Source organism: Platalea leucorodia (assembly GCF_965183815.1).
Source record: "Platalea leucorodia genome assembly, chromosome: 9".
NCBI classification, from domain to species: Eukaryota; Metazoa; Chordata; class Aves; order Pelecaniformes; family Threskiornithidae; genus Platalea; species Platalea leucorodia.
In genome coordinates this window covers 50030505-50046098 of record NC_138831.1, presented here as the reverse complement: position 1 = coordinate 50046098, position 15594 = coordinate 50030505, and the positions used below count along the sequence as shown (strand labels likewise).

The following is a 15594-nucleotide window of genomic DNA, read 5'->3' as shown; positions in this document are numbered from 1 at the left end:
CACGGTAAGCAGGTGAGTGCAACTCCTGATTTAAGCATCTCAGGGACATGCCTAAATGGAGGGGGGCGAGCCCAGATTGCCATGTGCATCCATTCCAGGTCAACCTGCTGCTGCTGCAGTCCCTGTGCTTTTTCAGGAGAAACTACTCATCTGTCAGTAGTCTTACATCAGGCAAAATGACCCATATTATTTTTTTCTAGTGAGAGAACTTTAACAAACCACAACTATCAGCATGGTGTGTTTGTAGGTAAAACCATCAATGGCTTCAAACTACTTCCACCCACTCGCAAAATACTGCTTCACCTCCTTTCCTGACAAACTCTGTTCCTTGTACGTTCAACACAACAAACCGCTTGGGTAGAAGTATGTCTGCAAAACTTAATCTCAAAGACACATTCTGCTCTTATTATTGAAGTTAAAAAAAAAAGTACAAAATAATATATTCTTGAAAGGCATGTGCATGTGTCTTGATCACAGATCATTATTAACAAGAACAGTGAAAACACAGATTTCATATTTGGTGGCTTTGTTCTTTAATAGGCCTCTTGTTCCCACGACTACTTTAAAGAAAAATTAAGTTTTCCAAGGAAACATAAGTTGATCTTGTCATCTTTCATGACTAACAATTTGTGAACATGAAACAAAGAGAGACTTTCAATTACTTCAAAAACAAAACTCATAGTGCAGAAGGTTTCGGAAAAGGAATGGCAATTAACCACCAAATAAGGTGACAAGAATCTTCTAGAAGCTTCATTTTCAATGCACTTTAAGAACAAACTCAAAGTACAGGAAGTACTGAACGCCAAAGCACAACAGCGACAGAGAGCAGCTTTATTTAGTTCGGCGGTATGACAGATTGGGAGGAGGACTGCAGTTCATAGAGACATTCAGATTTATTTTCTTTAAAGAGTCTTGGATAGGATCTTCACCATTGCAACACACAGCAAGTCTCCCCCAAGGGATGGGGGCAAACTTTGCCAGAGGAGACTGACACAGGGTACTGCCTTTCTTTTTTTAATCTCTACAATTAGCAAAGCCACTAAAGGGAGCATCAAAACTGGTTTTAGTGGTACCTGAATGGGACTACCCACTGCAGCACAACTCCAGCACTGCTGCCAACCACGTGGGGTGGCATCCTCCTCGTCAGCGGGTAACCACGTCACATCAGTCCCACCACGCAAGGACAAGGTTTGTGGGACAGTCCCACCACTGCAGCGCTTCGTGGCGTCCGCCAGAACGGGTACCGACACTTCACCGACTGAACATGCTTAACGCAATACGATTGTGCCTTTCATCATGTTCATCTCCCTCAATTCTTTTTCAAAATGCTCTCGGAGAGAAAAGGGAGCAGCATGCTGATACACAGATAAATCTAATATTATATGCTTATTAGAATAATAGAATAATTTAGGTTGAAAGGGATCTCCAGAGATTTCTATTCCCATGTTTCAAATATGCTTTTACATGAAGAGGATGAAGCCAGACTTTTCTTATTTCCTTTTAAGAACACACAAGGTTTTTTGTGGGGGTTGTTTTTGTTTGTTTTAACATCAGTATTTAGTACATCACCTTCCTGTAACAGTTCATGTAATAAAAGGGAGTTCATGCTCCAGTATTTAAAAACAGATCTCTAGGGAAAAAAGAGGAAGAGTTCTCTTGCATTTTAAGATCTTAACGTGGGTTTTGAAATTAGGTCTGGAATCTAAAAAGAAAGGTAAGAGAGATGGCCTCCAAAACTTTCCTAAAACTGTATGAAACAGGGCACCTACGCTGCTCAGATTTTCAAAAAAATCTTACCCCACAATAATAAACCTACTGAATTGGGTATCAAATTTTAAAACCAAAGAATCCTGGAATGAGATAAGCAACGAAGACCTGAACATGCAGACCTTGCCATAGACAGTGATTATTAGATCAGCTGAAACAAATTAGCTCACCCCTAAACAGTATTCCAATGCTTTATAAAGGACAAAGCCATCTGAAATAGCCAGCAAAGACTTATTTCTTTCAGCAAAAAATAATTCTCCTGAAGAACCAGCAGTACGAGTCTAACAAGATCCATGAATCAAGGTAACTCCGTCTTCCCCACTTCACTCCTGCGTGCCCAGTAGTCATATTGAAAAAGTTATTCAACATCAAGCTTATCGTTGGTAACTACCGCACACAAGGTTCCATTTTGTTTTAATAAAAGAAAACAAAACAAAACATATGCTCCCATTCTGGACTCTTACCTATTGCTTGGAAGGGAATCCGAGACTGCCGAACTGCTATTATTAGCAGACCCTGCTCGCGTATTTACCTGCAGGCAGGGAAAGAATCTTTATCAGTCGTTTGTGTTCAGAGGACACTGTTCTAATTAACCTGTAATTTGCCATGAATTTCTCATTTCACTATGAAGGTTAATTAGCTTGTTGCTAGGCATGCCGATGGTTGAGGTCTCGCCTGTATGTAGGTTAGCAGGCTATACAATTCACGGACTACAATGTACTATCTTTACCTCTTAAAAGCTTAGTTAAATAATACAGAAAGAGAGATCATATGTCCACCATTTATTCTCATTTTAAAAACTAAACAATCATTTAATATATCCGTAGTCTTCTGCATTTCAAAATGGGTACGATTACAGAAGCAATAAGCCTACCTGAATGAATCAAATGACCTAAAAGAATTTCACTGCAGTGCCTCCCACACTTAGATAAATTACTGAAATCAAATGAACATGGTGGGGTTTTTTAAACTCTTTGAAGTAGTAGCAGACATTAGCTGATAAACTGAATATTGAAATTTAGGAACCTTATTAACAGAGGTTAAAAACAAAAAGAAAGGCAATTCCATTTTTAATAAAACTGCATATATAGATATCGCAGCCAACACCCAGCAGATGAATCCTTCTCCCACCCTCACACACACAAAAAATAAAAAAAAAAACCTGCTTGTCAGAGCTCAAGAAAGTGCAGTTTTATTTGACATTTCAATAAGTGGAACACAGCATTACAAATCCATCTAACTTTACTGAAACAATTATTGAAATTCGTACCTTCAGGCCATGTATGTTCCGTTTCCCAGGAGGCTTGCAGGCTGAAACAGTAATTGACTAAATTGTAGAACACATCAGGGCCATTTACAAATTTGCTCAAAATGAATCTTTTAAAAAGAAATGAGGGTGACACCAAAATTAGCAGAGAGAAATGATTGAAAAGTGCCTCACAAGACCCAGAGTGGGAATTATGAACCAGGATTTTTAACTTGCAGGAGTGAGCATTTATAAATGTTAAGAGCTTTCTGACACCATGTAATATAAATTCTAATTTCTGCTTAAAAGACATCAAAATCAAGAGAACTGTTGGCTTAAATTATCAGATTCTTTTTGTAATTCAAATTAAAATCAATATCTTATGCCACTATATTTTCACATGCTGTATTTTTTCTGGCATTTAACAGAAATATTTGCAAGATGTATTTTAAAGGAATCAGCCGCCACACATCATGAATTAGTCATATTGTCAAATGCAGACAGTTTGTTTTAAATGTGGAAAAAAACATGTCAGGGGCAACAGCAGTGAGTCTCAAGAAACCAAATACTGGATAAACGCAATACAAAATGCCACATTTTGGACACAGATGTACAAATGTGGCATCTTATTATGGCATCTAGGTTTACAGAGGGACATGCTGCTTGAGGAGAAAGTATTTTCCTAAAGTCTCTCGAACTATATATTGCCTTGTTCTTCCATTCGGTGGATGTGCTTTTGTCAAATGTTAAAGCCACAAAGGCTTCTAGCTACATGTTACAGACAGTTCCCATTTTAAAACTACAGTGCCCTACAAATTGTATGTTAAAGGGCCTGTCGCTTTTGATTGATTGTCTGAGGAGGGATGTATTTGATTTTTCTCTTTCTCTGATGCACATGCATTTCACTTCAATTTTTGACAGCAGGAAACAGAACTATTTATTAGTCAGAAGGACACAGATGATAGTTATTAAACACATCAGTTAGGGCCAGGCCATGTGCCTTTAAATTACATTAGAATGTACATCTTAAAGAAGAAAAATATGATGATGCTGTAGGCGTAAAAAAAAACCAGAAAACAATAAACTATTCTAAAATACATATAAGCGTATTTTTTCCAATAGATTAAAATCAACATTTTGAACAAGATATTAGAAGACTAATATTTTTTATGAGAAAGAGAGATATATATATATGAATGGTATATTCACCTTGCATTCCACAGATGGGATATATATAACAGACAGGATATGTTTATATGTGTGTATGCACACACTCTCTTTTTTATGTATATGCATACAGAGGTTTATTTTCAATATAAAAAAAAAGCACTCTGGCTCTTACTACCCAGACAGCAACAATGCTTTTTTTTTTTTTTTTTTTTTTTTAAATAGACAAAATACCATTTTGTCCCCTTAAAGACCTTTAAATTATCAAATGAATAGAGCACAGCCAAGGTAACACAGGACGGCACATAGATATTTACTACTGGCAGGCTTTATGGAAGACATGAGTTTTCAGAAGCTGACTGGAGACAGCAACTGGGAGGCTTCCTCAGAAGTAAGGGGGGCAGAAAGGGAAAAGGACCTAAAAGAAGACTGGGTTTGCAAAGGACGGTCTTGAAGAGGGAGAACCTTAAGTTACAGGCAGAAAAGCCGCATGTTACCGCTGGGGCTTTAAACTGCAGTATGTAGAGAGACACAGCCAAAAGGGCATGAAAGTGCTGGTGCGAACAAAATTTGTGATGTTCATTAGAGAGGCAGGATAAGAACTTCAAATGCCAGAAGACAGGAGAAAAAAAAAAAGGCAGGAAAGGGCATTTTGTTAGATATTGTGGAAAAGCAGCAGCAGAACTTAGAGGCAGTCTGGGTATGAAGGGAGTGCAGGGTAGCTTTAAAGCTGTAACCTAGAAAGAATAGATGTTTTAAGAAGGTGATTTGGAAAGATGAAACAGCAACTCAGCTCTGAAGCAATTCAGAGTACGAGGAAATACCCAGCAGACACGTGCGTAGTTGAGCCCATGATGAAAATGTGGAGATAATACGTGGGGATCATATCCTCAGCAGCACGGAGATGAATTCTGAATCCGTACAGTCAAAGAAGAGTATCCTTGGATGTCAAGGAAATAGAAAAAGGAGGAAGCAGCAGAAGTAGGAATCTACTTGGCTGGTTCTTCACGAATGACCCAAAAGGAGACTCTAAAAGAAGGTTAAGCCTGATTTGTAACCTCAAAGTGTCCCTTTAAACACTCAGGCATGCCAGCTACTGAGCACCTCCTGCCACAGCTTCCTCGAATGGTTTGCTTAAGGGGAAATATATCCAATTGCCTTGTATTTCCAGGGTTTCCCACCTATTAGGATCATCCACTACACCAGTTTCTCCAAGCCACCTGAAAGCCAGGCATTTTATTTCTTGCAAGTGGTGGTCAGTGTTTTTAGACCGAGTGCACGTCAGGACTGAAATCGTCTTCTACCGAAAGAGGTTCAGGAGAAAGGCCGAGACCCTCGCGTCTCAGCCTGGGAAGAGGCGAGGGGGCAGAACGCAGCTTCCCCCTTCATAGTTGCCCTTGCACTCGTGTCACGAGAACGCATCTCGACTGCTGATTGCTCTGGAGTCCTGCAGCTCGAATATCTGGGAGTTCCCCCTCTCAATCAGACCCTGCTGTCCTGAGCCATTAAAAAAAAAAAAAAAAAAATCTCCGTATTCCCCTTGAATTCAAGTCTCTTTTCCATAGGAGCGTACTAAACTACCAGGAACGCCAGCCTCCTTTTGAGACCTTATTAGCATGTGTTTGAGAAGACTGTTGGTTAATTGCCCAATTCAAACTTCAGAGAGTTGTAAGTAATGGAAGTCTAGAATGCTTAATTGGGAAACTCATAGTATGATTATTTGTATAATATCAGTTAAGTGAGAAGAGTTTAATTTTTAATTATTTCAATTAATTTATTGCTGGGAGATTTACTTGGAGAATTTAAACCTTATCCGTTTCATCAATTAAGAATCAGAGATTCAAAGACTGGATAGTGAGAGCGTCTGAATGAATCAGCAGAATTATGTAATGTATCCGTCTTTTTTTAACCACTATTTGAGTTGAGAGACAACGGTGCATTCCCAAAAACATAACTAGCTGCCTACGGATTTTTGTTGAGGATGTAGATGACCTATTTTTTAATTGCCTCAGCCCACATAATTGACTACATCTTTCCCTGTTCAGGAGAACTATTAAAGTACTGGTGATCATTTTGATGCCACTAAGTGCCCAAATCTCAAATAAAATATGTCACGCATCGAGCTTCTGTGACAGACATGCTCCCATTTCCAAAATGAACAACGACAGCCGCGTTCCCCAAGTCTGTTAGACTGATTAATGATATTAAAAGATCTCAACAAAACCCAATTTTCTTAAGTATCCAAAACTTAAGTTATTCATCTGCTTTGGTCTGAATACATGCAGAACCATCACCAATGAGTTTTTTAAATGTACATAAATATGTACTATGCAAACTGAATCTTGTTAGTCTAATTTACTCCAGTAAATTAGCTATTTTATATGCAATAAATGTAGTTTTCACTACACTCCCCACAATAATGAATTCTTCTATCCAAATTAAGAGGTAAACATCATGTTATGTGCATTTAAACCTCCCGAAAACATAACTGTTGATGAAACAGTTTACTGATATCATCACTGTTGATTAGAATTTGTTAAGCATTACCTCTTGGATATATCTGTAGAGGCTCTATTAACTGTCCATTTACTTGCTGTTCCATTACAGTGGAGTAATACTGCAAAGAGATTAAAGAAAAAGATTACTCAGTAATATATGAATAGTAGTAAGAGCACTTATGGATTGTTTAATTCAATGTTTGTTGGTTTTTTTTTTTTAAATTGCCATAGTACATATCAGCCTTTAGAATGCTTTCTCACCATTTGCAACGTTCACGCAATGAAGTGGCACGGAGGAACGTAAGCAAGGGGCTGTGAGGCCCAGCACAGTACTGACTCCAGCACGGGCATCTGTTACCAGCTCAGCTAAGCAAGTTTCAGGCCCACCTGAAACCTGGGAATGCTTCAGAAGAGCGAGCAAATGAAACATTTACAGCAAACACAGCAGTTGCCACACCTGGGGAAGCCAGGAAAACCAGTCAAATGTGGAAACAAAGAAATGCTGTAAATATAGTCAAAAACTGTGCAATTAGGAAAACTCCAAGGGAGAAAAGAATCTGGGAACTATCCAAGAATTTGCAGCGATGAAGCACAGTCAGGGTAGTAGGGGCCACATCGCCCATCAGCGGAGATGTCGTGCATTCCCTTAGCGTACAAATTTAATGCACAGTAGGGTATGCAAAACAGCGTTAGTAGAAAGCTACTGCAGACATACCGAGACCTCGGGCTCCGCAGGGACTGCTAGGAGTCATCTGCGGGGGGAAGATTATTGATAAAGAAAGGCTAAGAACGGACAAAAAGGGATGCCAAAGTATCTGAGAACGACAAGACCCAGGAAGACAGAAAATATCTGATGTGGCACAAGGAAGCCTGAGAAGCGGCACGAGGATGAAGAGTGGCATCAAATGAAGAAATAAACATTTGGATTAAATAAATCAAAATCTTCATTAGCCTTTCATAATTGACCCTCACTCCTGAGGAGGGGTGGATGCTCACCAGACAGGACATTTAACATTACGACCAGACAATCCTGGGGCAGGAGACAGACCTTGCTACGAGTTTACTGCCAATAACCCACACGTCTCTCATCGCGATGTGTTAAATATTGAAAGCACATCACAAAGCGCGTTTCTTTTGCAATCGCCGAACATCTTTGAAGCAAGCACGCTGGCTGTTGGCCAGATCTTCATGGCATAAATCAGTGTAGCTCCACTGACTTTCATGCTAATTCTCACCAGCCGAGTGTGGTCTAAGACTTCAGCATGTCACTGTTACCAGTGTTTTGTGATACTATTACTCAAACTGGCAAGAACGGATGTCAACAAGAAAAAAAAAAAGTCTAAGTCTCTATGGAATCGAACACATGTATTTCACTCTCACCAATGGTTTCCCAGAACGCAAACATTTTTTACTTACGCAACTTAAAAAAGACAAAAGTTTATTAACTACCTAACACTACCAAACATTTTTCTTTCCTCTTACAATGGGATTAAACACGTGAGCCATAGTAAGCAAGTGTTAGATGGACACCAAAGTCAATCTACATGCAGGAGTTTTTCAGTAATTCTGTTTTTCACATTCACATCAAGAAACAGGAAGAAATTTCCTTTTTGTGAGAAAACTGTTACGAAGAAAATTGCTGAGGGTTTAAGGACCTGTCCAGCCCCACCTCCTGTGTGTACATCTAGTATGATGCCTGCTGCTAAAAGCATTGCCCTAATTAAAATCTCACCACAAGATTTTTGAGCGGGGCATCTCATTCATATTAGTGCGCAAACATATAAATCCATATCCTAAATAACCGCGTGACACGTGCTTTCACTGTGCTTATACAGAGCAAAGCTATTCATTACAACAGCCCACTCTTTTGAAATGATCAAGAGGTTTTTCAGGAGTCAGGACTACCCCATAGACTTATTTTGTATCGGGGGGTCATGAATAACATGCCAAATCCTCCCCCACATCCCCATACCCCTTCATAAAAATGTGTCACCAGTACCTAATAGTTACAGAGCTGTGAAAGAATCTCCTGCTCCGCTGGGGGCCAAGATTCCTTAAGAAAAACAAACTTTTTTATTAGCATTTTACTGATGGCATTCTATGACCTGAAGACATATATACACACACAGTATAAACATATATTACACACTCTCTAGAATAATAAACTAAAATAAACACACATGAGACTGTTTCCTACCAAAAAAAAAATGGAGGGAGAGAGAGAGAGAGAGAAAAAACATGGCCCTCTCCATTACTCAAACAGTGATGACAAGTAAATGAAATATCAATCATGTAAGCTGTCAACCTTTTGGGACAGCAATAACTGTTAACAAGTAGTCTGGAAAAATTGTCTGAAAATGACTTGTCCTCCACACATGAGCATTTGAGGTTTCCATGGAAAATTAAGATGCCAGTGGCTATTTGGAACATTGTTCAGGTATTCTTTTTAATGGAAAATTTGCCAGTTATTGATCCAGAGCATGTACCCCTTGCTTTCAGAAAGCTGCAAGCAACTTTCCAATCAGTGGCTGTCAAAAAAATTACTGCCTTTTTATACTGATACAAGACAACAGCTAAAGTGCAACTCCACTGCTGCTCAATGTCTTGTGTTTAATTAACTGCAATGCACAACAGAAAAAATAATTTTATTTACCATTCCACAATATTTGCATAGGCATAATAGAAAGTATTTCTGCATACCCTAAAATAATTCCAGAACTGCCTGAAATAACTTACTGTCAAGTTCAGAAACCAAAGAACCTAAAGATAAGAGGTCGTGCCTGATTCAAAATATCTTCCCCAATTACAGTGTCATATGTGCACGGAAGAGATCTGTATTCTCAGGGAATTATTTTTTTGGTTCTTAAACTGAAAGAAAACCCTTCACTTGCATTTTGGACAATACTGACAGAACTGGAGGTAAAACTGCACCATGTCAAAATTCCTAGAAATATTTTAGCAGCTGTTCAATCCTCCAAATATTTGTTGCAGGCCTCAAGTTAGTAAAAAAAAGAGTATTTTTCTTCCCCAGTATATTCTTCAAGACTACAGTAGCTCAATTCCTTTTCTTGTAGGCTAAGAGCATTTGTTTCCTTATAAACATATCCCAAAATGACACCTATAAGATGTTAGAAAGTTAAACCATCAATGCAATGCTCAAAAAGAAAACTAGTTTAAAACTGAAGGGAAAATTTTCAGAGAAGAAAAGCTGCTGAAGCGGAAAGAAGTCATTTACAGACATCCCATAATTTTTAAGGGAAAGCAGAGAGTTGAGCAATCATAACTCTAATGTACTGAAACTTTAACAGTAAGCTTGGAAGCATAGCAAAAAGATGACCTTACAAAGGCATGATTAATCTTAAGACCGTGCCAGGAAAATTCAAGTTTTCCAGTCTAACAGCAAAAAATGGCAGGCATTTTATAAGGAAAAAAAAAAAAATTAGAGAAACACAAGGAATTCCAGCGGGGAAGCATCACCAGGGATCTAGTTGTATGAAATAAAACAAAAAACCCTCAAACAAGCACAAAACCCCCTTAACTACAGCAAGATTTTTCTTCCTTTCTTTCACACAACTGTCTCGCGCTCTTTGATATCAAACTTGTAGTACAATGGTTTTGCCTCCTCTGGAAAGAAAACTGCACATGAGAGGGGCTTATTTAGTAAATCCCTGGAGTTTCACAGAGATCAATCACAAGCATGTGGAACCTGCACTTCTTTCAGCCCAGGATTAAGTCCTAGGCAATGACTAAAGTCCCTTTGAACCAGGGTCTGCTAACAGACTTCCAGGTGACGAACGTCCACCCCAGCCTTCGCAAGGGAAGAGCGCTGGAGCGCAGAAATAGTACAATCTCTGCGGATATCAGAAGGATCGGAATTTCACTGAGGAAGCCTTCCTGGAGCCTAGAAAACACGAGCCCCCTTCCCGGGAAGCGTCGATCGTTTGATGTATTTACGTGCTAAGTTCACAACGACGAAATGACGTTGTTTTGCCAAACACCAGAGAATACCTGCCCAAGAGGGATCCATTACGCAGGGACTCGGGCAAGATGTAGGGGATCCGAGCACGTCCCTGCTCTGCTTCCTCCGTGACGGGGAACCGATGAGGAGGACTAAACTGAACCAAGTCCCACCAAACCCACCTACGAATGGCACTAAACAGGGCTTGTTTCTAGTACGTTCCAAGCTAAGGCCATTAATATAGCGAGAAGTGCACTTTATAAGGAACTAGCATTCCATCTGGCTTAGAGAGAAAATACCCATTTGTTATTTTCTTGCTTATCCATTTCATTTGAAAGGAAACGTTAAATGATTTTTTTCACTTACATCTGCAACATGAAAGATACACTGAAGCTATATTCAAATTATTTTGTTTCAATAAGTAACTGCATACTTTATTTCTGTAGACAGAGTTTATATTTATAGGTATCTAGATAGATATTTTACACACATCTATATATATAAAAGCACACACAGGCACACATATATCTCATATTAAAAACAGAAAATACGCCTTTAAATCCTCTATGAATATTGAGCCTGCAGCTACAATGAAACTCTTCCGTTAGGAGGGGTGAAACAGTCTCCAGATGAAAGTAGATTTTGAAAAATTTTTAGAGCCCAGGGGTTCATTTTTAATGAGCCGTTACTTTAAGTACTGCATAAAAAATACAAGAAATTGATAGTCCATTTAGCCTGCACTATACCTAATGCAAAAGTCATTAAGATGCATTATTCTTAATGTTTATGATATGATCAGTAAGCGTACAAGTCTTTTTTTTTTTTAAAAAAAGTCAAGCATGTTCACATATCTCATGTGATATACTTTTTAAACACCTACACTTAATACAGGAATATTATACTGTCAACTTAATACAGGAATATTGTACTGTGAACACTGCAGCTTACATTAACACTTTGATACAAGCAAAAACACACAAACAGAAACTGAAAAACATGCCAAATACCAGCATTTGTTATACTATACCTACATAGGACAGCATGGCTTTCATTTCTTCATCGCTTCTAACAGTAATCCGATCACCATCCTCATCTTCATCTAACAAAGAAATGTATTATGTTAATGAACAACGGAAGGAGGACATTTACAATTTTAATACGCTAGGTTTTTACCGGGACTTTTAGAAGCAAATAAAAATATGAAGAACGTATAAGCCAACTACAAAGGTAACCAGGTACTCTGAAATAATAATGCATAATGACTCCAAACATTAATTAACAAAGACTACAATTGCATCTAAAAAGGGGGCATGAACAAAGTGCTCAAAACTTTGCTCTCAACAGTTCTTTCATTGCCAGAACCTCTCCAGAAGCCAAGCGCCTTACACATGCTGTAATACCTCTCACTGAAACCCATCAAGGTGTCCTTTTGACACAGCAAACAGAAAGTAAAGTTTCTGACCGTGCTTTGATCCTCCCAGATGGAGTTAAGTTTTGGTAGTTTCTTTCATCAGAATTCCTACAATTAAAAAAACAAACCAACCAACCAACCAAAACCCACATACATGAAACGGTTTCCCTCCCACTAAAACCTTCTGGTCTTACTGTCAACCCTCCATCAACCCCTCTGCCCCCATCCCTGTTAGCAATGCACGGGCCCCTCTGCTTCTTCATGACACAGCAACGCTGACTTAAAAACTGTCACTTACAAGTGGACACAAAACCACAACGTTTATACAGAGAGATTTAGATGAAGACAGAAGTTTGTGAACAAGCAAAACCAGCCTGTGGTTTTGTTCGTAGCGCAACCGTGGGTGAAGAGGAGGCAGGAGGCACGGGCAGCGCTAGCAGGCAACCACGGTTTCGTGATGGCGGCTCAGGCACGGCCACAAACGCGCAGACAAGGCACTTCTGGCATAAGGGAAGAGGCTGCTGTAGAAACAGAACCAGAGGAAAGGGAGCAAGAATCGGAAAGGCTCCAGCAGAGCAAGGCATTCAGAAAGAATTATTAATATGAAGATCTGAAGGAGGAATAGACTTTCCAAAGACATATGGCGGGATTCAGCAGGTGCAGATTTACCAGGGGGCTCAATCCCCCCCATTAGCACCAGCTGGTGCAACAACACGCTCCAGTGTCACAAGCCGCCGCTGCTGAGACACCCTGCGCGGTTCCTTCGCTCCGACGGGAGCAGTGTCCACCCCGTCCTCCTCTCCTGCCCCGGTCCTCGTGCAAACCTCGCACGCCTTCACCGATGGAGAGCTGCACCCGTCGCCAGACGAACGGAACAGACCCCTCCCCTCCAAATCAGTTACAAAATGTTAATTTCTTTTTATTGTTCTAGCTTTGGGGGAGAAGGGAGGGGTTAATGATCTGTCTCCAATTTTTGCCTGCTCCAATTTAAATATCTTCCTCAGATACTTATTAAAAAAAAAACAACAACAAAACAAAAAAACCCACAAAGCACATTGGTGTATACCCCAGTTTTACATTTGTTTTTTCCCTTTGGAATGGGAGCTCTTTGAAAGTAAAACAATAACAGAACATCCAACTGATACCAAAGAACGGCTGACAAATTTGCACGCCTTTTTGTCCAGAAAACATCTATTGTGGGGAATCTCAAACACACAGGCCCATTTGAGTTGGGATATTTAAAAGGTCTGAGACACCCACCTCTTCCTGAAAGCTGTCGGGGCTCAGTGTGCCAGGACACGTCCACACACACGAGGAGGGACAGACCAGAACAATTCTGCCCGTGCTCCAAGTTGCAAGCAAGCTGGTCAGAAAGCCGTATGGTTACAAAAGAAAAGCACTCTGCCCGAGCTAACGTGCACCGGGAAATCAAGGAGCAACATACACACCATATGCCAAACACCTGCTAAACACCAAAGGTTGAGGACACGGAGGTGAGCGGGTGCATTTATACTGCTTCGGGACTGGAGCAGGTTTGCTCCCGACCAGCTCAGGACGTGAGCAGAGGCTGGGGCAGTCTGTCTGTCTGTCTGTCCCCACCTCTGTAGATGTGTTCTACCCGATACAGGTGTTCTCCGCAATCATGGTCCCTGCGTATTACATCAGCATAAAAAAATGCCATTATGTCCCTGGATGAAAGCTCACTCTTGCTCCTAGTTATGCACAGGAATCTGGGAAGAGATCTGAGTCAACAAATTAAAATTACCTGAGAAAAGGAGTTTGTTCATTTTGCTTCTGAAAACCTTGCAGGTAATTCTGACGCTATGATGAAAAAAGCAAAACAATGCAGAAAAGAGAGCAAAACACCAAGAGAGAAATAATAAGGAAAAAAAGGTAACATAAAAACCTTAGAATTACCCTTTAAAAAAGTACCAGAAGAGAGCTATGGGACACTGGAAATGTGGAAGCTGGAAGAGGAACGAGGTAGCACAGTGATGTCCTACAAGAGCCTCGTCTCATGGAAATTTAACTGGTGAACTGCCAGATTGCTAAAACTACTTGCTAGGGTTACCAGCCTGCAGCGAGTCATGAATGATGAAAAGATTAAGAAGAGTTAGTGAGTGGAAACTGAATGCTTCCTTGCCTGGAAACATTTTAGGCAGAAAGGAGGAGGAGTTGTAAAACTGCTACCTGGCCGAAACCCAAGTCCCAGTCGCAGTGTGTAACGGAGTAAGAAAGGCTGAAGAAGCAGCTGCTGGAATAGTGAACACAACGAATGCCATGCATCAACAAGAAGGGATCAGAGTAAAATGCAGAAGAGGAGAAACATGACAGAGAGGGATGAATATATAGAGATAAAAGCTGTTAAACAAGCCTCGCTTTAAGGAAAAAAACTGAGCTGGGACCACCAAAAATGAAAAAAGCTGGAAAACTCTTAGAGCCCACTTGCAAAATGTTTATTGAAAAAAAAAAAAAAATCTCACACATTATTCATTTCAAAAGATTAAGAAATCAACACTGAAATTCTCAGAACCGCAAAATTCCTGATGGTGGTACAAAAAGAATAAGTTAAAAACGTATTGATGAAAAGGCAGAAAATGTCACCTGGCATTAAAAAAGCCAAATCTAAAATAACCAGGCAATGCTTGTAAAGAGCAAAACCAGAAAAAAAAAAAAAATTCTCCTATCTGTGCAGAGACCCTTTGCCATCCTACCACAACATTTAAGTGGGCATAGCCCAAAAACTAGCTAGTGTGACACACGGGTTCAGAAAGATTTCCAGGCTTCTCTACTTGCCTAGAGCACAGCAATATGATTTTCCAGCACATTAGGGAAGCAAAAGTAGAACCAAAAAAATCCTACGTACTGGCTGGATTTTGCTAATGTCACTTAAAATGGAGGAAGAAATCCTTGCAAGATACCAAATAGAGTGCAGCAGATGGTAAACAAATATTATGAAGCGATCTTCACAAAATCTGCAGTGTGTCACAAATATACAAAATGGCAGAGTTTGGATAAAAGGATCATAACAGGCCATATGTTGTTAGTGATTTTATTTGTAGCGACGCGTAATACAGTGGTGAAATCCACATAAAGGTCCAACAGTAGGAGAAGTGCGGCCCCAGGTAGGAGCCGCAATGGATGGTACGCTGTAGATAACAATAACTAAACAAACAGTAGAGGAACCTGCACTGGATGGCAATTATCCACATCTGAAGAAGCAATGAAGCAGGTGAGAATGAAGCTTAAGCCAGTAAAATTTGATTCCATTTGATATGGAAAAAGTAACCAGAAAAATCACGCATCAATATACATAACATATTTTAGATGCCAGTTAAATGGCAGGGGAAATGGTTTTGTGCAGATGTAAATGACAGACTAGAGACACGAACTGAAAGCACAGAAGCAGATGTTAGAAGACACAATGAAATAAGTATTTCCAGGAAAGTTCTACACATGGTACCATTAATATGGGCTACTGCCCTGATTGCAGCGACTGCTACTGGTGCATGAAGTTCAACCAAAGCTAATGTGTGATGTGGGAGGT

General features: G+C 39.9%; 1 protein-coding gene across 6 annotated transcripts in view; it reads right to left on the bottom strand.

The window, feature by feature from the left end:
* Window positions 1–15594, bottom strand: part of MAP2K5 (mitogen-activated protein kinase kinase 5) — a 148631-nt gene that overhangs the window by 116216 nt on the left and 16821 nt on the right. For 5 of the 6 annotated variants that reach the window (XM_082322395.1, XM_082322391.1, XM_082322393.1 and 2 more), the window contains 4 exons: window positions 11668–11735; window positions 6728–6797; window positions 3038–3078; window positions 2232–2299 (listed from right to left, as the gene is read on the bottom strand). In XM_082322395.1, coding sequence (XP_082178521.1) covers window positions 2232–2299; window positions 3038–3078; window positions 6728–6797; window positions 11668–11688 — 200 coding nt within the window. In that variant the 5' untranslated portion in view covers window positions 11689–11735. Of the gene's footprint in view, window positions 1–2231; window positions 2300–3037; window positions 3079–6727; window positions 6798–11667; window positions 11736–12036; window positions 12080–15594 lie in introns of those variants that run through there. The other variant, XM_082322396.1, reaches the window with a different exon arrangement.